The sequence below is a fragment of the Phoenix dactylifera genome, chromosome 14 (assembly GCF_051530095.1).
Source record: "Phoenix dactylifera cultivar Ajwa chromosome 14, Ajwa_hap1_PhDact_Kaust_v1.1, whole genome shotgun sequence".
Taxonomy (NCBI): Eukaryota; Viridiplantae; Streptophyta; class Magnoliopsida; order Arecales; family Arecaceae; genus Phoenix; species Phoenix dactylifera.
In genome coordinates this window covers 28,483,086-28,508,271 of record NC_143203.1, presented here as the reverse complement: position 1 = coordinate 28,508,271, position 25,186 = coordinate 28,483,086, and the positions used below count along the sequence as shown (strand labels likewise).

Sequence of the window (25,186 nt, the reverse complement as noted above, 5' to 3'; positions counted from 1 at the left end):
AGTAAAAGAAAAGCAGAGGAAAAGGGCGGCTCATTTCTCATCCTGACAGCAGCTAAGCCGGGCTGGTATTTGAAGCTGAGAATGAGGTCTCTCTTTTGTCTATCAGTTATAGATTTTGAATTATATATCTATTTGGAGTCCTGATTGAGTTCCATTACCGATGAGGTTTCAGGGCTTTTGGTATGTCATGTGGGCGCTACTGAAATTCCCTTCTCTACTAGGCGCGTTAAGTATTTGTGTAGTCCATTATTGTACGTCGGCCCATGTTCTTCGGCGCACTCTACCGTGTGCTGCTTCTCTGGCGGGGTGGAGGAAGGCCCTGGGTCAAAGCCAACAAATGCCAAAGCACCTTGTTGTTTATTACAACGTCGTTGTTAGAAAAGCTTTTATTTCATTTTTTTTTTTCCTTCTCATAACCTATGATGATTTAGAATGTGGAAGATTGGTTGGGTTTCTAGTTTTGATGTGAATTTGGGAATTGATTCACTGGGTTGTTTAATGCAAGCACTGTGCAGGCGTGCGCATGCATTTTGTGGAGGTAAATCTGTCTCTCAGAGATTAGCATTGTAACAATCGTTGCTTCTGAATCTAGATTTATATTATCTAAACATAGTCTAGGTTGACAGACTTGGCATGATGGCTTGCAAACAGCTTATGAATGTTATTTCGATCTATTTTGTTTAAAATTTGGCAAAATTCAACTTTGATCCGCTGGCATATATAGGCTCCCGTTTTCAAGCTAGCCCTTGAATATCAAATGAAATATAAAATGGAGCTAGCTCTTAATCGAGGCCTATCAGATTCGCCCCAAATGGACGGGTAGGGTTGCCAGGCTTGACACTGTCCAGCCTTTGCACGTTGGCGAGAACTGGATCCGTATCTAAAGCATCATACGTAGGTTAGATACTCCCTTCCTGACGTATTATTTCTCCTCAAGCTCCGACCTTTTTTTTTTTTTTAAATTTTTGGTTGTACCGACAAAAAAAGGGTAGGATGCTCGGCATCCAAACAGGGCGGTGCGATAAGGAGCGAACGTGGGCATGGCCCGGAAGTGCAGCAGATTTCAGTTCCGGCCGGAGACTGCTACAGCCCAATTGGGCTTAACATTTAAGTCCAGGACAGGCCCAATCCTATCTTCGCAGCTCCGACCGCGCCGGCCCATTGGCAGCTCTCAAACAGCGCGGAGAGGGGGTAGTCGGTAGGTATGCATTTCATACAGATCGGTGGAGGGAGGTTGGAGCGGAAGAAAAATATCCGGATCCGGAGTGGAGAGGGGGGGGGGGGGGGGGTGGAGAGACAGAGCTACTAGAACTAGGGTTTGGGTTTTGGTTTGGTAAAGGAGGAGAGTTACAAAGTAGAAGATGGACGTGGTGAAGGCGCAGCAGATATCGGGGCGGGCGATCGAGAAGGTGATCGTGCACCCGCTGGTCCTGCTGAGCATCGTCGACAACTACAACCGGGTGGCCCGCGATACCCGCAAGCGCGTCATCGGCGTCCTCCTTGGCTCCTCCTTCCGCGGCACCGTCGACGTCACCAACAGCTACGCTGGTATTCTTCTCATATATTTCAAAAGAAATATATGTATACATACATACATACATACATACATACATATATATATATATATATATATATATAGAGAGAGAGAGAGAGAGAGAGAGAGAGAGAGAGAGAGAGAGAGAGAGAGCGAGCTAATTCAAGCCTCTTTTCCCAATTCCATCCAAGAAGACTAGGTTTAGTAGGGTCCGGATATGATCGATTCCTGGAAGATTTGCAGAATTTCAGTTAAGTTTAGGCTAATATGGGAAAAGAAGAATTAATGATTTCAGCTTCTGATCTAACAATTGGTTGTACCATAAAAAAGGAAAAATATGGCAATTGGTTCCGACGTTTTAGAAACCTTGGGTACATTTGGCTATTGATGCTTTTCGAAGAGTATAGACTTCACAAGAATCAACTCTTCATCATGGTCAATCATTGGACATTTTGTTGGTAGTCTTTAATAGTCCTGGATCCTTAGCCTTCACTGGCTCGGAATTGACCAATTCTTGCACTGCACGGGACGAGAGCTTGATCGTGGGGGTCATTTGTGTGAAAGGATGATGAAATTTTTCCAGGGAGTTGGTGGATTTCGCGTATAAGCTGTTTGTCGTTTTGTGGCTTAAGATTTTGGATATTCTAGCTCCCCTTTGAGGGAGTGTAGCAGTATACTGTGGGAGGGGAGGATGGACGGCAGAGACTACCTACCTATTGATCATAGGATGGGTGATATGGAAAGAGAAAAGAAAACACACTTGGATTTCACTGAGAGGACGTCATATACTTTGCCTCTGTTTTGCTTGTTCACATACTTTCAATTGAATATCATTCAGTCAGGCATTTGGAGGGAAGAGGAACGTCTTCCTTAACTAATGGTTTCAGTAGAATGCGTTGCTTGTACCAAGAGTCAAGCTGGAATTTTTTGCATGCAAGTGAGGGGAAGGCTTTACATTTCTTTTACCATAGCATACATAGGCATACACACATGCATCACAATCTTGGCTATGCATATCTTGTGAAAAGCATTATTATTATTATTTTTGCTTTTTATTTGGAATATAATTGTTAGATCATGTTATTACATTTGACATTTAACTCATCAGGTTGGTAATCAACAAACATATTCAACATTGCAAATACAAGTCTTTAGGTCAAAATGATAAAAACATTTAATCTGGTTAAGTGACTGTAAGATCATTTAAAGGTGCTTGAATGACCATGCAGACTAAACTGCTTCAAGGTAGTACTACATAAAGATATTAACTACAGCATAGCCATTTATGCATTTAAGCAGCTGCTAGTACAGCATGAGCTGACCTTCAATTTCGATGGAGGGTTTGCATGCTATATGCATTACTTTCTTGATGCTCCTCACACTTTACCATATTTTCTTAAATATTATCTTGTCTATATTTTTCACTTTCTTGTCGAATCAGATGTTTTACTGTACCCTTCTTTTCTTCCAATGTGTATATTTAGCTCAAGAAGACTTCTATTTAATTGCTAAATATCAAATTTTGTTTTCAAGCAAATGTTTCTGTTAAAGTTATTATAGGATGGGTAAAAGTTTGAATTCTTAATTCTTCACTCTATTGCGAATTTGCATTTATTATCAGGAAATTGGTTTCATACACACTTATTATCAATCCTTTTTTTTTTTAATTAAAGAAAAGAAATCAGTGCCTATCATGTTAAAGGCCAAAAGCCGAGTATGTTGCTTATCCCTCAATGCTGATTTTGCAGTGCCTTTTGAAGAAGATGAGAAAGATCCAAGCATCTGGTTTCTTGACCATAATTACCATGAATCAATGTTTGCCATGTTCAAAAGGATAAATGGTGTCCCCCAATATTCCACATTCTGTGGTTGATCCTTATCAGATTTCTCTCTTTTACTTTATGCTCAAGTCTGGACTTATCTTTCTTTCAGCAAAGGAACACGTTGTTGGTTGGTATAGCACAGGCCCAAAACTACGGGAAAACGATTTGGATGTTCATGCATTGTTCAATGAGTAAGATTATAGGACCTTTTTTATCTTTCAAGTTTTTGGTTTTTTTTTTTTTTTTTAAATTGCATAACTTTTTAACCATAGGACTTTCTAGTTCCTTGTCAGATATCCTGATGGGTTCATTTTTTGTCCTTCTGCATGGAAATGGAATAATGTTCCTCTATTCATAATAAAAGACATATAGTTACTAATTTCTGATCGGAACCAATAGTTTGTTTGGAGGATGACAAGAGTCACAAGACCAAGTTTCTAGTTTGTTGGCTGAGCTTAGCCTTCAAAATATTATGTAAAATCTGAGCAAATTCAGTTTTCCCCTTTTAGATTTTAATGTTGTAATGTTTGTTTCCTTCCCTGTTAAGATTGGTACCTTACAATTGACATCTGGTTGATTGTTTTTTCGTACACTGGACTGAATTATGGTTTGTTGTATTTTTAATATGATCAGCGTGTTCAAAAAATCTTCATAAAGATCAATACCAAAGGATTGTCTAGCATCCTAAAGAACCTTCAACAGTTTCAGCTGTGCTTTCTTTGCCTTTCCTCTCCATTACATGGCAGAATGTTTATTATGATACCGAGCTTTGCACAATATTCTCTACCTTCTTGGCATTCTTTTGTTTGAGCCAACCCCATATGGATGGCTTGAAGGTTGTCTTTAGATCCTTTTGTATAACCGACCTATATGGTTGTGAGTTTCAACTTATGCTTCTGATTTTCCAGTTATGTTCTCAATCCTGTATTGGTGATCATCGATGTCCAGCCGAAAGAGCTGGGAATACCTACCAAAGCATACTATGCTGTTGAAGAGGTGAAAGAGGTAAGCAAACTCAGTGTAGTGGAACTTTTCAGGATGAAGATTTCACTTTATGCTGCATATCAGTAGTTAGGTGCCTCAGTGCTAATGTTTGAAATTATTTACAGAACGCCACTCAGAAAAGTCAGAAGGTGTTTGTGCATGTGCCTTCAGAAATAGCTGCTCATGAAGTTGAGGAAATTGGTATGCCTATGCTATGTTGTTGAGCAGGAAACTGTTGCAACCACTTTTCAATTGTTTTCTCTGTCTAGCTCCAGAAGGAAATCTGAATGTCCGCCTTTCTATTTGTGAATGACATCAGATCTTTTGTGCTAAATTTTACCTTCTCTGTCTACCCCTGACATCACCTTGGATGTTTATGATGATTGACATGTGCTTTTTGTTTTATAATTGAATGTATTGTTATAGGAGTTGAACACTTACTGAGGGATGTGAAGGATACAACCATCAGCACCCTTGCAACAGAAGTAATTTTCTTTCTAACAATATCTTTGTTCTACGATTTCCAGTTTAAAATATTTGATATTTATCTTATACAGTTAGCTTAACCTTATAATGCTGTTATGTTTGATACAGGTTACTAGCAAACTTGCAGCCTTGAAGGGGCTGGATGCAAGACTCCGAGAGATACAAGGTTATCTAGATCTTGTAATTGATGGAAGGCTTCCGCTAAATCATGAAATTTTGTACCATTTGCAGGTAGGGTTTTCCTTGGCTTCTCTCTATCATCCTCCTTGTTGGGATCATTCATCACAGCATATAGATTTGTGGATAATACTATAATTGTTGTCCTCCCCATATCATGGTCCTCTCAGTGAGGTCACATGCAAAACAAGTTCACTTGTTTGTTCAGTCAAAATGGCTTAAATTATTCCATTTGAACTCTTACTTGGCTATTGGTAAAGGTCATGCTGCACAGTCACGAGGCACTATATCTCACTTCATTTGGATATATTAAACAATTTTTAGCTAGTGTTTGTGGGTTTTATTGCATCATAAAGAAACATTTTGGTGGTGATTGCTGAAACAGATATACATGCAGAGATCTGATTGAATGTAGTATTTGTGAGATAACTGGACCAAACATCTGAGTACATGCATCATATAGTTCAATTTGCTTTTAAATGTATCCTTGCTCTTGTATTAGAGGCATATTGTAAGAAACAGCATATGTTGAATACAAAGCTTCGTGCCAACTTACGATTATTTCTTTTAATACCAGACATTGACATTATTTTTTGCATAATTTTCTCTAGATTTAGGAATATGCTTCAGGGTCCGTTATGGGTGCAGGGAAAGTTTATCAGGCCCTTAAATGTTGATTTGACAATTTCATAATCAATCATGCTCCTGTATATGGTGACAATTCCGGGAGTTGCACCAATTCCTTATGCCACATGGCAAGAGAACTGTTCGTGTGTGCATTACGGGAGCCTCATAGTGTTCCTCATAGAGTTAACACATGCTCGAGACATCCTGGTTAATTAGCTAGCATTGGCTGCTAAACTTTTGTTTTGGTCAACTTTGGGAGTGCAATTTCTATAAGAATATGTTTTGAATCTCAATTAGGAGTTGAGAAGCGAGGTCTAGAAACCATTTCGGTTTTGACCAACCTGTGGAGTTTTGGTTTTGGCAATTCCAAACGTTTTGCTCTAGGTTTTGGAGTTTTGGTCCAAAAGTCAATAAAAGAAAATTAAGCCTAGAAGTTATAACAAGACATTTTAGAGTTTTTTTAATGTTTTATAGGTTCTTTATTTTGTACAGTTTGACAGTTCTAGGCTGAACTTAACGTTGCATGTAAGCGAAAATCAAATATAGCAGTACTTAGTATTGTGAATGTATATATAGTAACTTAAATTATTTGAAAATTTGTTATATTTAGGAATTGTGAAGCTTTTCAGTGCCTGGTGAATTCCTTTTCTTCATTTTAGTAAAGCTGATAAATATTTTAAATTTGGATATTTCTTTCTGACAATTTGGAGAAATTCATTGGGTTATATAATATTATATTGATTTTATATGAAAAAAGATGTCATTCCTGTGCAAGGTCTTGCATTCGGTTGCCCATATTGGTCTTTATGAAATATGTATTAAGGGCCTTTTTGGAGTCAGTTTGTCAAGGGTTATGTTTATTATTCATGCGCTCTTTTAAATTAAAAGGGAAAATTAATTGAAAATATCACTGCAATCTATGTTTATAAATAAATAAGTGATTCGATATGGATACCAAAGTAAAACCTGTAAAGAATTGTCCATGTTCCTCAGTTTTAATTGAAATCGGATGAAACCACTGAACCTGAGAAATTTCAACAAAAACTGATTGAAGCTGCCGAAACTGACCAAAACTTGAAACTGGTGTGGTCAGTCTTGGTTCATTCGATATGGTTCAGCATTTCAGAAATCGCCCATTATCCATTCGATATGGTGTTTGATATGTTATATTTTGTGGGTACCATCTACAAACTAGGCAACAATTTTTTGATATGGAATGGATAATCTCTTCAAATGCCTCGTCCATTATCCATATTTTAGTTATTGGTGAAGCTCCAGTATCACCCAAGCATGTTGCTCAATCACGTATCGTTCTACTAGTACCTTGATATGTTCATTAATATTTGTATAGGTCAATTTTCCATGAGAATGTTTACTGTAAAATTTGCTGAAGATATTTATTGTCATCTTTTGATTATTGTTTATCAGAAAGTTTACATTTGATGTGTAGACCTGGCGTCTTCCATGGTATTATTTACACAGATATGACTACACAACCATATTATAACAAAAGACTGCCTGTTTAAACATCGTGCATATTCTTTGTTTCTCCTTTCTATTTTTCTGTTCATTACTTTATGCAGCCAACCTGAGAATCCACCCTAAGTCTCATGTGTGCAAATGGCGATGCCTCCAAAGCTTATAATGCTTGGCCATAGATCAATTTTCTTCTCTCTTTTTCACGAAGATTTCTTGAAACTGTGTTCATGTCTTGTTTGCACTTTTTTTTGGTCTTACAGAAAACATTTCTTCTTGCAGGATGTATTCAATCTGCTTCCCAACCTTAATGTGAATGAATTAATCAAGGCTTTTGCAGGTAATAATAACCTTGTTAGGGACGAATAAAATAGTCGACTTTGTCTAGACAGTTATTACATCCATGGTTTGCTATAACAGACCATACCACCCAATACGGGGCCTACCATACCATACTGATATGGTACCGAGACTCGGTATATCCTCCATACCAAGTTTTGGTACCGAGGTATGCACCATACTGACGGTATATATTTGTTGGGTACTGGTATAAGGTGTAGTACCAGGGCCGGAAACCTTGATTATGTCCGTCTCATGGCAGCTTTTTGATTGATTCTGTTTTATCTTTTTTTGCAGTAAAAACAAATGATATGATGCTGGTTATATACCTTTCTTCCCTCATTCGGAGCGTCATTGCACTTCACAACTTGATAAACAACAAAGTAATTTGTTCTCCCCCTTTTTTATTTTATGAAGCATGTAATGCAGTTTTCGGCCTATAGTGACCTTTGACTTTGGTTAATACCGTAAATGCTGATTGATATTAAATTTGTGACCATTATTGATCTCTCTCTCTCTCTCTCTCTCTCTCTCTCTCTCTCTCTCTCCCCACATATGCACATCATCCTTTTCCTCAAATATAATTTGACAATTTGATGTATATCAATGTTATCCTGGATGGAGCCCAGCATTATTTAGTAACTACTTGTGCAATAAATGTCTAAAAATGGCACTATCTGTGATGGCAGATGCTGAACAAGGAACATGAGAAGGCCGAAGACTCAAAGGCCACCTTTGTATCGAGTGCAGCAGGATGCTAGAAATCATCTCTATTGGTGCCATGTTGTGGACACATAGTAATGGTCTTTATATCTAGCTCATAGCTTGATATTTTGGGTACTGTTGCACAGAGATGGTGCAACATTTAGCACGCTTCTTAGTTTCATTTGTTTTAGCACTATTAGACAAAAGTTATTTTTTTTGATAATAGACATCAAGATTTTCTCTTCTTAACGATGATCATATTTCTGAGGTTATGTTTTGATCCTCTAAAGCTATCTGTCACAGTGGGTTGTAGAGGCTGTATGCCTGGTATCGTAATACTTGTTGTGTTGTATTATGTTAAAGTTCTCTTTGAGAGTACCCATTGCTTGCCTAAAATGTCATTTTGAGCTATGGACGTCTATGGCATATTTTTCTAAAGATCGGTTCAAACTTCAATATGGGATGATTGGTAGGTGGCTGCATCGAGTGACTGCAGTTTGCAGCATCTGTGTGATATGTGATATCTATGGGAATGGCATATTTATTCAAACACAGGTTCAAACTTCCAGATCAGATGATTGGAAGGTGGCTGCATCAACTGCTATAGTTTGCATTGTGATATCTATGGGGGCCTATTTTGTCTACCTTCTGTTACTGTAGCTCCTTGCCAGAGGCCGACCGGTTTCACCCCTGAAATGCAATAGAGAAACCGGTAAGGAGCGGCCAGCAACAAGAGATCCTGTAGGCGACCCCAGTAACAACGACGTTTCTTTGCAGTGCTCTGGATGTCTGAAGATTCTGTGTTATTGTTCGGACTGGTGTGGTAAGTGCATTTTCGAGCTTCCACTGTCATGGAAGAAGGCAAGTTTGCAGCAGAGATTTGTATGCAGTTGCATAAGAATAGAGCCCACTGCTGGAGCCGTTTGGTATCACCTTTGTTTTCTATTCTTATTTTCAAAAATCTTTCCTCCAAAAAGAAAAATTAAACTAGGGTGTACACGAAACCTTTTTATGTTTCAAAATTATTTGTGAAGTCTTTAGAGTTTTGATGGCAAATATTTGATGCTTTCAGAAAAAGAGTTAATATAGAAAGCAAAAATTTTATGCAAATGCTATCGACGTACAATTTTTTTTTCCAATAAAATAAATGGCAATAAAGATTACCTGGTACGAGCTAATGGCTATCCTCGCCACCTCCGGCCTCGCCCTCAGATAAACAGCTACGAGAGAGAGAGAGACCAGACATCCGGCTAAAGCGACGTCTTCTTGATAGATTTCATTAAGTTGTACAGAAAGAAAAATACTTAAAGCAAATACCAAACAGGCCCTAAACTACTATGATGGCACCTGACCTGCAGATTAAGACTTAAGAGTAATGCGTCTCTCGAGCACAAATAATCCCAACATCTCATGGATGCGGGCCATCGCCTTGATCTCTCTCTCGCTCTCTCCTAGATCCAGCGTATGCATGACATTTTTGTCTTTTTGCTGTTAGAGGAGAAGTTGTGCCCTGCTGCCCCGCGAGCAAATAATAACTGGGCTTTGGGTGTGACCGTCGGCTCAAGTCCCCGGGTCGAGCGATTGTGCGGGTGTAGTGTCACGCCCCCGTCCCGAGATCGCGGGCTGGGAGTCGCGCCAACCGCCGCACACCCGTAGAAAACTCTCCCCACGAACATGCAAGGCATCTAAACCAAACACCTCAATTATGAAATTCCAAAATAATTTAACAGAATAAATTGAAATCTTATTCCATTGACTAACTCAAGTCATAATGTCTCACAAGTCTAAATATGCAGCGGAATAATCATTTACCAACATGGAGAAACCTAGTTCTTAAAATAATAAAAGTTCACCAATCATAATAACTGTCCATAATAACAAATCAATTTAAATAACCCTAATCTAAGATAACTTGTGCCACAATCTTTCTAGTCGCTCTCCCAATTTGAATCCCCAATAGACTAGTTCTCGAAATCTGTAAAACAACAAGAGATGGTATAATGAGCTAGACAGCCCAGTAAGTAATGAACACTCTAGCTAGATAAATCAAGCAATAATATGTGGAAAATAAATAAATATGCAGTTCCAAAGTATAAGTCAAATATTTCTTGAATTCATAAGATTCTTTTCGCGGTTTCAAGATTCTTTCACATATTCAATTTATCATGTCGATCCTGGACTATGACCACATGTTCCCTGTGGCAGGGTCATCAACACCGACTAATCTTCTTGCGGTGAGTCCTTCAGGACAGTCAATTGCCAACGTATCTGCCCCCATTGGCGGGGTCCTCAACATAGCCAGGTCGATAGTTCAGTTTGTTCTCTATTTCATATTTCAGTTATATATAAAAAAAATCATACAATATCAAAACCAAATGTCGTTCATATCTTAATTTCTTTCAATTTATCAGATTCAACTCAACAGCCAGGAACTATGACCACATATTCCCTGTGGTAGGGTCATATCACCGACTATTCATCTTGCGGTACCAATATATTAGCCCCCATTGGCAGGGTCCTCAACATAGCCCGACTGCAAGTCTGAATCTATTTCAAGTCATAATCTTTTCTTACATTATGTTTAGTGTTCCAAACCAAAAGGTACAATGTCAGAGCAATTAAACACAATTCAAATCAGAAGCAAATACGTTCAATCATAATCATATAATATTCTAAAAAATACACATATAATCCATGCATCAAATTCGAAATCACGAATAATTCGATTCGTAAAACAGATATTTACTTTGCCGATAAATCTAGTAAAGAGGTTACATCACTTACCTTGCGAACGCGATCCACAACAAATCCAATTAATTCTGCAAATCCCTCGCAGCACCTAATATTCAAAACCATATTTTCTTTTAAAATTCATCACAATATATATATATATATATATATAAAAACCTAAATTTTAACATTCTCCCAGGGCCGACCCTGCCGAAGTGTCTAGCACCCCGGGTTTGGGTTCGGATCCGGGTTCATACCCGTAAACCACCCTCCTTTTAGTTATTTATTTTTTTTTTCTTTTTCCTTTTCTTTTCTTTTCTTTTTTTTTTCTTTTCTTTTCTTTTTTCCTTCTTCTTTCCTTTTTCTTTTCCCCTCTTCTCCCGAATCCCCTCTTCTTCTTCGGCGAGACAGGGGACCCGTGAGCCCCCGCCCCCCCTTCTTCTTCCCTCTCGGTCGGGCCCAAGGGCGGCCGTGGTGGCCGGCCTTGGCAGCGGCAGGAGGTGGCGGAGCAAGCCCGGCCACCCCCGGCGACTGGCGGCGGCGAACACGCCGACGGCTAGGGCAGCCGTTTTGGAGCCAAATCCGGCGATCGGCCGGCCCCAACCCACCACACATCGTGGCCAAGCTTCAGAAGAAAAGGAGAAGAAGGTGAGAGATTCTTACCTCAGCCCCGACGAAGACCGGCGCCTCCCCCTCTCCGACGGAAAAGAAGAAGGAGACCACCCGCCACCCGGTGCCGTGGCTCCTCTCTCTCTCCCTCTCTCCCTCTCTCTCTCTCTCTCCCTCTCTCTCGGTGGCCACACGAAGAAGACCCTCCCCCCCCTTTGCGTGCGGCGGCTCTCCTTCGGTGGGCTCAAAGGAGGAGAGGAAGGAGAAGGAAGCCCTAAAACAGGGCTCCTCCTTCTTCTTCGGGATGGAGGTTCCATCCCGCTGCCTCACGTGCGTTGCACGTGAGGCCAAGATTTGGGACTGGGCCGGTCGAGTGGACCGGGCCCAGTTCCGGGTTCTTACATGTAGTGAACCCTAAGTTCCTGACCCGCAGGGCCTCAACCCTTTAACGAGAGAGAGAGAGAGAGAGAGAGAGAGAGAGACGGTCGTCGGCTGGCTCTTTTTCACTCCCTCGACGATCATACAACTACTGCGAGGGCCGGCGAGTGGAGTCGGAGTTGGAAAACCGTAGGCCCTTCCCTCTCCAGGTTGTAATTTTGCTTGCTAAAACTTGTCCTGAGAGACGAGGATATGGGAAAAGCATCCAAAGACAAGAGGGTAACCATCTTCTCGCTTCATTCCTTCTGATTCCTTCCTGCTGTTCCCGGTCTTCGATTAATTTCTTTTGAAAAGAATAATATATATATTTATATATTTCTATATTATTGATTGTGCTCCAGGATATTTACTACCGCAAGGCAAAAGAAGAGGGTTGGCGGGCACGGAGCGCGTTCAAGCTCCTCCAGATCGATGAGGAATTCAACATCTTCCAAGGTGAATATTCCTATCTGAGGATCTGCTAGGGTTCTTTGCTTTAAATTTTTGACATCCCTTTGATGCCAAGCAATCTATTAAAACTGAGCCGAGCTCCATGAAGTCTAGAGCGTGATCGACCAGGCGAGCATAAATTCGAGAGTATTTATTTTTCGAGAATGAATACGTGCCAATTGGGCAATGATCGAGAGGATGCTATGTGTCCATTTTATGGAGGCAGTAAAGATCCTAGGCATCATATCTTTTTATCATTTATAATTTCGGTTTCCAGGACCTAAATGATCAGTGGGACCTTGAAATATGAATTCTTGTTCCTCAGAAATTTCATGCTTGATTGGTTTTATTACTCTTTAGATTGTCCAGAATTTTCCATGCGGTGACTATAAAGCGTGGAGTCCGAGAGACTTGTCTGTGGAGCCTGCCTTCTCTAAAAATCTCTCAAACATGATTTTTTTTTCTGAAAACAAAAAGGTCATTTTATTGCAAAACTTTCTCCCTGGGTCATCGACTTGACTTTCTTAGCCTTTTTGTTTTGCATTCATGGCTTTGTCGGATGTCCTCCAACTTTCAGAGAACTTGCATTTTGTAGTCACAAATAACTATGTGTAATTGTTTTCCTTGCTTAGATGTACAGAATGCATGAAATTCGTCGAACAATCATTAAGCACTGCAGGTCCTTTCTATGAAGTAACTAAAGAAATTGCAGTTGAGATTGCTAGAATGATTCTCGGCTAGTGATTTTTCATCTCATTTCAACGTCTTTCATAATACCCCTCTTTAGATAATCATTCGATGTAGAAAATTTGTGGTTCTTCTATCCTGTTGTCAGTGGGTGCATACAGCTGCTTTTTGGCCTTTAGTAGTTGCAGATATTTCTGTAACTTCAATTTTCATCTTTTCTGCATGGATGCCCGTGCAAATATGCACAATGTATTGAATGGCTTATTGATTTTGAAAAATTTGGATCAATAACTTGGCTACAACTCTCTGAATACAAAGAATCTTGATCTACAGGGGTGAAGCGCGTGGTTGATCTTTGTGCAGCTCCTGGCAGCTGGAGTCAGGTACTTCTTGAGATTGGCATGCGGTTATGTTTTCAATTATTCATATTTAAAAACGTATACTGTTGAGAAGCTTCATGGACTTATGCATTGTAGCTTACTATCAAGATTAGTGTAGCAGTTGGAAACTTAGAATTTAAAAATTAGTTTTATTTGTGCACATCACTTAGTTCTTGTTAGATTTCTATGCCATCTAATTGACTACTGTGGAATTAGATAGACAAAGTTATTTTCAAAAGTAACTCTCTTGGAATGGAAGACTGCCTTCATTTCTAGAGTCCTAATTAATTGAATTCTATATTACTTAAGGCTGTCGAGTATGAATGGGCTACACATACCATTCTTGTAATTTTCTATGTTACAAGGTCTTGCGCTATATCTTTCTTTCTCTCTTCTTCTTTTTTTTAAAAAAAAGTGGGGCCATTAGGCTCCCATTCATCCTCCTTACATTTGGATGCAGTTGGTAAACCTTCAATTCTCATATGTGTAGGGAGAGATTTGTGCTGAAAGATGAAGTATATCTGGGAAGCCATATTTTGTTAGTCCAGCAAATGCGATGAATGGCATTATGAGAGGCCATAGAGACAAAATAGAGTTTTGGCAGGAAGAAGTCCTCCTTGTTTATTGAAGGGCCAGTCTTATTTAAGTAGAGTTGCTATCTGAGCATATGCATTCAAAGTCATTGCACTTGCTGGAGTTTGAGGAACTAATTATCTATAAAATCCTTCTCAAAGTTCTGTGTCTAGGCCTTGTATATGTAGAATATCTCACTTATGTTTTGAACTGCTGGTTGCTCATTGTTTTGTAGAAATTTCAGGAAATGTTGGTAAATTTTCATTCTTGTTGTGCAATATGTATACTTTCCACTTCCATTGAGCTATTTAGCTGATTGGCCTTTCTGCTAACTAATGCATATTTCTGTGGCAACTAAGTCTCCTGTATCTTAGCTCTTGATTTCAGTAGATGAACTATATAAGTCCTATAGTATTTAAATTTAAAATAATTTCACTGTATCAAGAGTATTAGTGCTGAAATGAGCAGGAAAAAAAAAATGCTAAGTCCATTTCCTCATTGCTTTGATGATTGATTTGATGTTGTTGGTTACAATCCTGGATTCCGTATCTTACCTGCAGGTGTTGAGTCGAAAGTTATATGTTCCAGCTAAGTTGTCGCCGGATCATAGGTAAGACATCTCTTATTATACATAATATGCAGTTTCTTTTTAGTAATTTATTGTTGATCATGCTGCTACATAAATGCTTTTCTAGGCAGTTTTTTTGTTAAACATCTGACTGAGGAATTGTTTTTTTTCTACTGCAATTTCGGAGTAGTCTTGAATGAACTAAAGTAAGGAGCAACAAATAATTGTGTTTCTACCCATGTTAACACTAATTGAGGAGGTGCAAATCCAAACCCAGATCAAATATTTAGTCTCTTAAATCTAGAGTTGGATCAAAACCTTATCTGGCTAATCCTATTCCTGAATTTTATATCAGTATACATTTCACTCACATTTTCTTTCAAGACTTTCCTAGAAAACTGTAAAGCTTTACTCAAAATCCCTATAATAGCCTTTCTCGTTAGCTGTAGAACTTTAACCCAGTAAGCTTATTAATAAGCTAAAAATTCTAGAGTCATTGTTTGCTTGTTGTAAAATTTAAACCTTTCCTATTTGCTTTAAAACTTTTCGTTGTCTTTTATCAAATGTCCTCAATCTGATCAAAACACTATTTTGCATGACAAGCATTAATTTGCTAAACTTACGTAGCAGTTACCTGTAACTTTTGCCTAAAAATTCAAATTTCAGTCACAGGCTTCCCAGCAAACTTCTCTTAGTCAGGGATACTATAATTGTGCCTCTGGGATGAATTAGCACCCTACGTTAAATCATGCCACCTCTTTTTGTCCATTCTCTTCCTTGCTCTAGGGGAACCTTTTGGGGTAGCTCCTTGTAGTCCAAAGACCAAAACGTATAACCGGCAACCTAGGTCTCCTTATCCTCTAGCAGGTCTTTTGTTGTTCGTTGCAGGCTCCTCTTTTGGCTATAGATTCTTTGGGCAGGAATTTGGCACCATTATAGAGGACTAATCACTAATGTTAGGTTTTGAGTCAACTGTAAATGTTCTTAAACATTTTCCAAGGAAACCTTATTCTGTAAATTCAATTGCATGTATAGATGAGATAAGGGTTCTAGTTGAGGTTAAGGTATATGATTATATCACTTAAGATGTCTACTTATCATATGTATAAAAACATTATGCCTGGCGTCATAATATCCTTTCCTCCTTATAGAGAGGGAATTCATGATTAAGTAATTCAAGTTTGAAAATTTTAAATAAGGTCAATACACTCCAGCAGCTTTCCTCGATAACTTGGATTTTGATCCATTGTCATTAAAGTGAACACAAATATAAATTATTATATACAGTTGAATGAAATCTACTATATTTTTCTCATGACTTCTTCAAATTTTTAAAATTTTCATAGGGATGGTGATCTTCCGCTTATTGTTGCAATTGACTTGCAACCCATGGCTCCAATAGATGGTGTTATTCAAGTACAGGGGGATATCACTAATGCCCGGACTGCTGAAGTGGTAAATTATATGATATGCTTATATTTGGCTCTTTAATTTATATTTGACTAAATTCGACAAACCAATCTTCAACTTCCATTAGAATTTTGGTGTGAGATGGTCATTTGGAGTTTACTAATAACATTACATATTTATATCTATTGGTGATGAAGATTTGTAGAATTGATTTATATGTGGTTGGTAAAGGTCTTTTGATGGCTGAGAATGATGGTCTTGTAACATATATGAATCTATTTGTTCTAATCTTAACTATATGTGTATAAAAAATGGTAGTGACATTAGTAATTTGTTAATGACCATCATCCTTTATTTTTTTGTTTCCTTTTCCACTTCCAAGTTTTATTATGCCATTAACTCTACTTTTGTAAATTTTACAACTATTTTTATGAGCATTATTTCTTCTTTTCTTTTCTCCGTCTCTTGTGTTGGGTTTGTAGGTCTAGCTTTGATGATGATTCTATCATTATTTAGGTAGTCCCTGTATGGTATGCCTGAAATTTCTTCTCTACAAGCTGCCTTCTGCTTGGCATCCAATATTCTTGTAATATTATTAAATCTCGCTTAGTTACATTGAAGCAATCATTTAACTGGACTTGAATGATTCATTAGGTTATCAAACATTTTGATGGATGCAAAGCGGACTTAGTTGTTTGTGATGGTGCTCCTGATGGTAAGAACAGAGGATGGTGCACATTTTGGTTATTACATTAGTTTTTCTTATTGCACTTATCAGTTTCATAAATATGTTCCTTAAATTTGATATCAATTGATTGCAGTTACTGGACTTCATGATATGGATGAATTTGTTCAATCACAGCTTATTTTGGCAGTAAGTGTTAGTGCAATATTTCCGTCATTCTGGTTCTTTTTTACATATTTAATGATTGTAACATAATTTGTATGTATCTATGCATGCATGCAGCCATTAATTTGAAAACACTAAAAAGAAATCCCTCTTATAACCAATCCTCTTAACCAAAGTGGTTATCTATGATCACCTGCAACCTTTGAAGAATGGTGATTGACAAACTTTTCATTCCTCTTCACCACTACCACCAAAACTCATTACATTAGGCTTTAGACTTGAAGAATATTTGTAGAAAACCCATGGTTTCTTATTGATAACTGCTTTTCTTGATGGATACTTTATAGCCAATAAAGAATTCATCTATGAAAAGATGAACGAGGTAAGATGACTTGATAGGTTTGATGCTAAATCAGGATTTTGGCAAGTAGAATTAAGTGAAGAATCTAAATTACTAACTTTACGTAATGTCTTTTGTGTTAAAAAAATGCCCCTGAAGTTTTTCAAAGATGGATGAATTATTTGTTGAGACTTGAGACCATATAAAGAATATTGTTGCAACCACCTTGCATTTCCAAGGACAATGCAAGGTGGTTGGACCATGTTTTCAGGATGAACCATCAGAATAGATTGCTTCAACTTTGTTGTTAAACAAGATTAAAGGCACCATAATTAGTTGATTATAGGAGTAGTACTGGAATTTCATAAGGGTGGGTGGATAAAAGAATTAAAAAAGGGTGGGGCACAGGAGGTCAAAATCTTATGCTGGTTAGCCTCATTGCAAGTCTATACAAAGTTGTGGGGTGACGTTGGTAAATAGAGTCAAAAACATTGTGAAGGATTCCCTTCTTTTTCTGAAAGGCAAACAAATGTATGTAGGGGAAGCTTATTGCTGATAAATATGTTATGCGGATAAAAGAATTGGAGAGCAATGTAATAGACAAAGCTGATGTGGAAATGACCTTTCAATAGAGTGGAAATGTAAGATGAAGATCTCTCATGTACATCATGAAGAGAATGAGAAGGCAAAATTTCTGGTGCTATTGTCATAAATAGATCTAATTTCTCATTGAGGCAATCTCTTTTAAAAATAATCTTTCTCATCGACAATAGGAAAGATGGCTCCCTAAGGACATTTGAGAATGACTTCTGCGTGCAAATTGTTTTGGAGATTTACCAAATTATAGGTAGCAATGTTATTCATAATCATTAGAAAAGGGAAAAATGCTTAGCAAGTAACATTTGGAGGAATTCTCTCTCTCTCTCTCTCTCTCTCTCTCTCTCCACAGAGCATATGGGCCAAGCGGCATTCTGCTCCTACAAAGGGGCTTTTCTCAATCACATCTTTGGCATAGTGTAGGTTGCGCACTCCATTTGTGTTGGATGTGCTTCATTTTAAGCTTAAACTTTGTTTGTTGGAGGGCTAGGAGAGGTAGGAGATTGAAGGTGATTACTTCTAGGTAATAATCTAATACAGTGGTAGGTAATTTAGAAAATTGCGTGAGCAACATATATCAGAAAGATGGAATTATGAACCATGTACTGTTGCAGTTTGGTAGTTTTTAAAAATTGTTCAAATGTGTATCTCTTGTAGACTCTTGATTTCGAAAATCTAAAAAGAAATCCTAGTTGGCTTTGTTATGGTGTTTCTAATCCATCCCTTAACTTATTTTCTCAGTTTACTATAAATAATGTATCTTAATTTTGTAGCATTTGACCTGATGACTTTGCTCCCTTGCCTATAAAAGTAATTTTTATTGCATTATAACTTCAAAGCTAGAATGGGGGTGCATGCTGGAAGCAGTCAAAATGGGTTTTGTATTTTTGGTTCTCTCTTAAGAACTTGTGATTAATTGGTTCTTCTATCTTGATGCTTTATGTTTGGTATTGCAACCATAGTTTCTTAATTATGGTATGCTGGTTGGAGCAGAAAGCACATACAGCTTTAGTTTAAGGAGTTTCTCTATGGTACATCATTTGGATTATTTGTTATTGTGTGACGTGCTGCATATATTTTGATTAATTTTTGCATGTCTTCTATAAAATTATCTTGCTGTAAATTCAGAAATCTGAATATGATAATGTTCACATGGAATGCAGAACTTTCTCGTTATCTGCCTAATATATATTTTTTAAAATCCTGCATTGGTCTTGTGCATGTCATCTATATCCTTTTACTACAGAGCCCTAACGTTGCTATTTTTTAGAGGCTATATACCTGCTTTCTGAGTTGCTAACTTTTGATTCGTCATCTTGCATCTAGGCACTAACAATTGTTACTCATGTGCTTCGAGTGGGTGGAAAATTTATTGCAAAGATTTTTCGGGGTAAAGACACAAGTCTCCTCTATTGCCAAGTAAGACTCTTGTCTTGTTATGATTCAACAACAACAACACAAAGAAAAGGAAGAAGATAAAAGAGTACAAATATGAGTTGTTCTTCAAATTTATACTTGTCTTTGATATCTGTGTCTATCTTGTTTAATAAAAGTGGATAGATATGGTGTATCCTTAAACAAGGATCAACTTCAGCATAAAAGCAAATTTAGAACAATTAAAAAAAAGGATAATAAAGTAGAGGGTGAAAAACCAAGGACTGGATGCAAGCCATGTCGAGCTCCCCACATCGGTTTGTAGGAAAATCATACCAGGGCAGACATAATAAAAGGCCTAAGCTCCAATTGTTGGCAAGAATATGACTGAAGATATAGATTCACGACAAGAATAAATCTTTATACAAGTACCTTTTGGCAAGTTCACTAATGGAGTAACTTGCCTGTCTCACTTGGATAAGCATAGCCTCCGACTAGCTTAAGTGTATGGACCATCTGACCTTTTTCCTCTCTCAAACCTATGTTTATGACTTGAAATACTTTTGCTCCTTTTGCCTTCTAACTCAGGGCTTGACAGCTGTGAGATGTTCTGTACAAATTGTTCTCTTGGTATTTAATATAGTAGGATGTTCTTATTTATCTATTTACATATTTTATTACTTGTAACACTCTTGACCAATGCTAACTTTGAATTTTGTCTCCTGTATGACTACGTAATCATTGTATCAAATCAAAGGATATTAGGTTATTTTGGGCAGTGAATTCATGTGTATAATACAAATGAATTTCATTATACCATTAATATGATTGTCAAGGTCAGTGGATTTCATGATTGGGCTATTCAATCAAGAGAAGATAATGTTATGGTTTAATGACGGCTGAATAAGGAAGGTGATGTTGATACTGCTTATTTAAATATAGATCTATACTATGGAATATTTGATATGATTCATTTTTGTCATTCCCCTAAGGCTGTGTCATAACTTTTCTATATGACTGTTTTGATAGTTTTTTCTTTGTTTCTTTTTCCTTTTTAATCTTAGTTTCTCACTTTGAATTCATTGGAACCTTGTTCTTTCTTCTACACAGCTGAAACTATTCTTCTCTCATGTTACATTTGCAAAACCAAAAAGCAGCCGCAACTCCAGTATTGGTGAGGCCAACAATTCTTTGTACATTTTTGGGTCTTTATGCAGCAGCAGGTCATGCTATCACAAGTTTATGTTGATTATATACATGTATTTGGCAGATGCTCAAATAGTTGAATGTGTTATTTGTTATGCACCTCTAAACCAAAGCACATCATACAAAATATCACGCACCTTGTGTGCTAGTATATACATCCACTTGTGCAAGATGACATATAAGTAGATGTTTCTATACTTGACAATGTAATCTGAAAGGACTGATGAGATGCATAGGAGCACGTGCTTATGCTTTGGTTGCACATGTGGAGGCACGCATGTCTTCAAACCATAGTATGCCGTACCGTACCGAACCGGACGGTATCAGGCGTACCGTACTATACCGGTTCAGAACCGGTACTGGTGGCGTACCGATACTTGGAATGTCAAAAGAATTGCATACCGTACTGTACCGACACTATGCTAGTGTGGCACCGATATGGGTCCGGTACCGACATGACGAATGTTGCTTCAAACAAGTGCAGATAAACTACACGTCCGCAACAAGCCCAAATTTTTATACATACACATGTTTTAGTTCTTTGATGCAGCTAATTCAATTTGCTTAAACATGCTGACGCTTCTTAATTGTATGCAATAGGAAGCATATCAACAAGCATATGTTTAGTAACCTGCAATGCTCTTGTATTTGAATGCGATGACCAGATGTTGGGAATTCTTCATATTTATTCATGCACGTTTGCAATGGCATGTGCATGTTTGCTGCGCAAACACACCATCATGCATACAGGCACATACTCCATACAAGTGGTTTTTCAAGCATAAACCAATCAAATGTTTCTATCAATATATTGTGCAGTCTCGAATATGGCATTTCTTATGTATTCTATTTGCTTTCCTTGCAAACATGCATTGTTGTCCTGAGGGTTTAGGACTGCTGAATTACTTCTGCTTTTGTATACAGAGGCATTTGCAGTTTGTGAGAATTATTCACCTCCTGAAGGATTTAATGAGAGAGATTTATATCACCTTCTGGAAAAGGTGGGCAGTCCTTCCGGGGCTGACAATTTAGGTAAAACCTATCATAAACCAATTTCTATAATAGCTTCCCCCTTATTTCTTTTTCAGCACCACTAAATTTCAAGTTAACGGGTTTAAATTATGATGGTTCTTTTGTTTCTGTAGTAATAGTAAAATATACAATGGCCAGAGAAGGGCTAATATGAATTAGATATCCAGGGAAGATTGTAAATTTTCAATAAAAAAATTTGGCAAGGGGCATGGGCATATAATACTATTTTAGCAATCTGACACTTCATAAAGAAACATGTCATGCAGTGGCTTTGATTGTTTAGGTGGTAGAGAGGAATGCAAGTTGGAGAAATAAAGCGTGGTAAGCAGGCTACACCAATTTGGGCACTTGGATGTGCAATTATGTCCTTGGGATAAGGATTGAAACAGACTATTGTTTGTATTATTTTTCTGTTCCTCTTCTTCGCTAGGCTAAAAAGATTCCGGGACATCAGAACTGCCCCTGTAGTTAGTTGCATGGTTCTCCCATAAATCAGATTGACTGTGGCTGGAAAGGTTTTCCTTCAAGCATTTGTGACTAAACCTGGTTTTAATATATTTAACTAACGACCTAGATTCATTCTTTCTAAAATTATCTTATATTTGTAAGTTAATATGAGCATGTTGTCTTAGGCATAAAAATCAAAATCTGAAACTTGGACTCTATGCATACTTTGGAGTCCCAAGCCAAGACGTGCTCTAAATATTAGCGAGTTTCTAGTTTTACAGTTTGGCCTAATTTCTTCAAGAAAAAAAAAAATTCTATAAAATTATGGATGAAGGTTTGTTGTTTCTTGTTGCGCTCTTTACATGGCCTTTGATACGATAACCTCATATGTAGAAGTTTGATGCTGTTTTGACAGTCATATCTTGTTGACAGATTGCCATAGTGGGTGGTTGGAGGGGCCAAACAAGGTTTATATTCCTTTTTTGGCTTGCGGGGACCTCAGTGGCTATGATTCGGACCGTTCATACCCACTCCCAAGTTCTGCTGAGGGAGGCCGTTACCAGAGCTTGGATCCGGTACAGCCCCCAATCGCGCCTCCTTATAAAACAGCCTTGGAACTGAAGAAAGCCTCTAGTCATGGGATTCTAGAAATGGACAAGCTCTCTCTTAGTTCCTGATGGACTTTCCTTTCCACGAGAGAGAGAGAGAGAGAGAGAGAGATGGATTCTCTTTGTTTCTTCTTTCTTTGGAGGTTGCATGTATGTAAAAGGGCCGATAGGCATTTGAAGCCTCAAATGAGGATTATTTCATGTTAAAACTGCAATGACCTGGAGTGGTATCTGACCATGAGAACTATTGGTATAATTCCAACCAACTGTCTGTAACTGCATGGTGTTCTCTAGATACATACAGCCCCAGGCGTATGTTCCACAGACTATCTCTTCATCAAATTATCTATTTTTTGTTTGCAACTGGGAAAAGTAGCATGCTCATTTTATGCACAGGAAAGCATGGGAGGAGGGATGAGTCCCGCTCTTCCTGGTGGCTAGTAGCTCCGTCTTTGGCTGTCCTGCTATATTTGGAGTTTGAACTCAAGGGACAGCAGCCACATTAATAAGATTAGAAGTTACTGGAAAGCAATGGTAGTTTGGATGTACACCAGATCCAGGAGGAATATACATTAGCATATGATAAAAAGGCAAGCAGCCTGTGATTCAATATTTTGATTTTTATATGGATGCGGTGACAGCAGTGCAGCAGCTTGATAGACATGGTTAAGTGCAAAATTCAAAAGACCTCCGTGATGTGGCGTTGATTAATTGAATACAGTCCTCAATGGCCTCTCTATGGTGAGAATCTCTTGGAGGGTCCCTTAGAGAGAGAAAATGAAGGGCCCCAACATGGCGGAAGAATCTCGCAGCAGAGAAACGAGCAGCGAGGCCTCTGGGTCCTTCATTTTCTGGTATCCGACAGCTCTTGGATGAGTGTTCGAGGCGAAAGAGATTGCAGGCCTCTCGTAAATATCAGGGCTGCAGCAGGCATGCTGGCTCCCTGTTCTCAGCATCTTCAGACGCAAATGCGAATATGATGTTCGCATGGGAAGGAAGTGGGAGGAATTTATAGAAGAGACTGCACAAGTGCCGCGAGAAAATAAAGGGGAGGAGGAAAAAGATAAAGTAGGGGGGGGGGAGGGAGAGAAAAGGTGGGCTTCTTGTTGATTCCTGGTAGGACAGTGATGCTTCCTTAGAACGAGAAGCGCTGCGGGCACGAAAGCAAGTGAAGAAATCCGGTTAAGGTTTGCAAGAACCAAGAGGACTCATGACCTTGGGCAGGCAAGCATGAGGGGAAGACATGAGATGGAAAGCTCGCAGCAGCGTTTACTTTCGAGATGGCATTGCAACTTTAGGGCCCCCCAAGTGGAATCCGTTTCTCTGGCAGTTGAGACGACGGACAGCGCGCCAAGGAGTCGAGCGCTTTGGGTCCCATCTAAACGTCCCTTATATTCCCGAAGCAATTCCGCTTCCAAACAATGACCGTTGGTCTCGTTCGCTTCGTGTTGGTATTTGTGTTTGACTGTAGTACATATATCGCTCTACAGAAGGTTCCTTCCTAAAAAGAATTGAGACGTTGCAGGTTGGTGGTTAAATGCCAATCAGGTACATAACCTTACTATTCCTTCTTGGGCTGTAGCTACGATAATAGGAGAAAGAAGCTCCGAGGGTATCGGTGACCAATCGTTGGGTTACCCTCAACTTCAGTGTTTGTGAACTACTGGAAATCAGGTGAAAGAGTGCTGTCGCATGCAGCACGTGCGCACTCTACGGTCTAGAATATTCGATAGATTTTCCGGCCACAGACTATATATGTATGTATGTATATAAGTGGCGCAAATACAAAGAGCCATGATAATTAACTTATTATATGGCATGTTTGTGCATATGCAAAAGAGAGGGAGAATAGTATATTCTCACACGTTGATGATTGTTGCGCACTTGATGCTTCGATGAACAGAAACTTCATGAAGTCAACAAACTGCATGGTATATGCTATATTGTTCTTGGTATCTCAATGTTTAAACCGTGCAAGTTAGGCTTATGAAAACTTAAGACTAACGGATTTCCAAACTTGTTAAGAAAAGGATTTTCTTTGCTATACCGTAGTAAAATATTTACACTTTGCTTGTACGTATTGAAAATATTTAAAATATAATTTTTTGTGTAAGCTTTTTCCCCCCCTTTTTTTAATCGTAAGATGTGGTAATCTTGAGCAATTGAATTTGTTTTTCCAACTTAAGTACTAAATTTATATTTTCTTCTTGCTGCGTTCTCCCTATCGGTGGGCAACCGTTCGAAGATTGTTCAAACCCAATTAATGGCCCACGCATCATGTGATTGTATTCTTTGACGTGAAGTTCAAGCATCTTCGATAAAACATCCTGTTGTATGTAGCACAAAAATGCAACTGGGAATAGACTATTATACGAGTGACATGTAATGACTCACAATTTAATACAAGGTATTTCAGTTAAGAATTCTGCTAATGAGCGCCGACTTTTTAATAGTAGTTGGCTGCGAACACATGTGGTCAAGGAAAAGGCTCCTGAAACTAGTGGATGCTGGGGAGTCTGGTGCTAGGTAACTAAAAGTCTCGCACAAAATATTTATGTGACTGATGGGTGATTCCCTTATTGGATATCTTGCTGAATCTGTGGCACTGTGCATGTAGATATGTCTATGGAGAGTAACTCCAATATCCATGTGTGCCTCATCCCTTTTTTTTTTTTGAAATTTTTGACACGCCTCCTAGCTGGTCGCATGGCAGTAAAGTTGGGCCCCGTGGGCCGGTTTGTCCTATATGAGGTAAAA

At 38.5% G+C, this 25,186-nt stretch overlaps 2 protein-coding genes and 1 long non-coding RNA gene across 5 annotated transcripts; 2 read left to right on the top strand and 1 right to left on the bottom strand.

Annotated features, from left to right (window-relative positions):
- The first annotated feature begins 1,200 nt into the window (after nt 1-1,200).
- On the top strand, nt 1,201-8,589 carry LOC103715057 (26S proteasome non-ATPase regulatory subunit 7 homolog A-like). The gene is made up of 10 exons (XM_008802564.5): nt 1,201-1,548; nt 3,283-3,375; nt 3,467-3,548; nt 4,266-4,362; nt 4,467-4,542; nt 4,768-4,826; nt 4,936-5,058; nt 7,390-7,447; nt 7,744-7,829; nt 8,136-8,589. Exons 1-10 carry the CDS (start codon nt 1,362-1,364, stop codon nt 8,205-8,207), a joined length of 933 nt encoding a protein of 310 aa, XP_008800786.1. The 5' UTR covers nt 1,201-1,361; the 3' UTR covers nt 8,208-8,589.
- Nucleotides 8,590-9,942: 1,353 nt separating this feature from the next.
- LOC148700155 (uncharacterized) lies at nt 9,943-11,685 on the bottom strand. The gene is made up of 3 exons (XR_015973216.2): nt 11,545-11,685; nt 10,936-10,990; nt 9,943-10,126 (listed from the first exon to the last, which is right to left on the bottom strand). It is a non-coding gene; the product is annotated as an uncharacterized LOC148700155 (long non-coding RNA).
- On the top strand, nt 11,240-22,792 carry LOC103715058 (S-adenosyl-L-methionine-dependent methyltransferases superfamily protein). 3 transcript variants are annotated; one of them, XM_039132228.2, is made up of 12 exons: nt 11,240-11,529; nt 11,924-12,147; nt 12,270-12,363; nt 13,378-13,427; nt 14,558-14,607; nt 15,912-16,020; nt 16,630-16,690; nt 16,797-16,849; nt 19,089-19,181; nt 20,247-20,310; nt 21,267-21,374; nt 22,254-22,792. In XM_039132228.2, exons 2-12 carry the CDS (start codon nt 12,121-12,123, stop codon nt 22,496-22,498), a joined length of 954 nt encoding a protein of 317 aa, XP_038988156.1. In that variant the 5' UTR covers nt 11,240-11,529; nt 11,924-12,120; the 3' UTR covers nt 22,499-22,792. The 3 variants fall into 3 exon arrangements, with proteins under 3 accessions (XP_038988156.1, XP_088567008.1, XP_038988158.1); XM_039132230.2 differs by having other exon boundaries at nt 11,271-11,614; XM_088710882.1 differs by lacking the exon at nt 21,267-21,374 and having other exon boundaries at nt 11,250-12,147.
- The last annotated feature ends 2,394 nt before the right edge of the window (nt 22,793-25,186 follow it).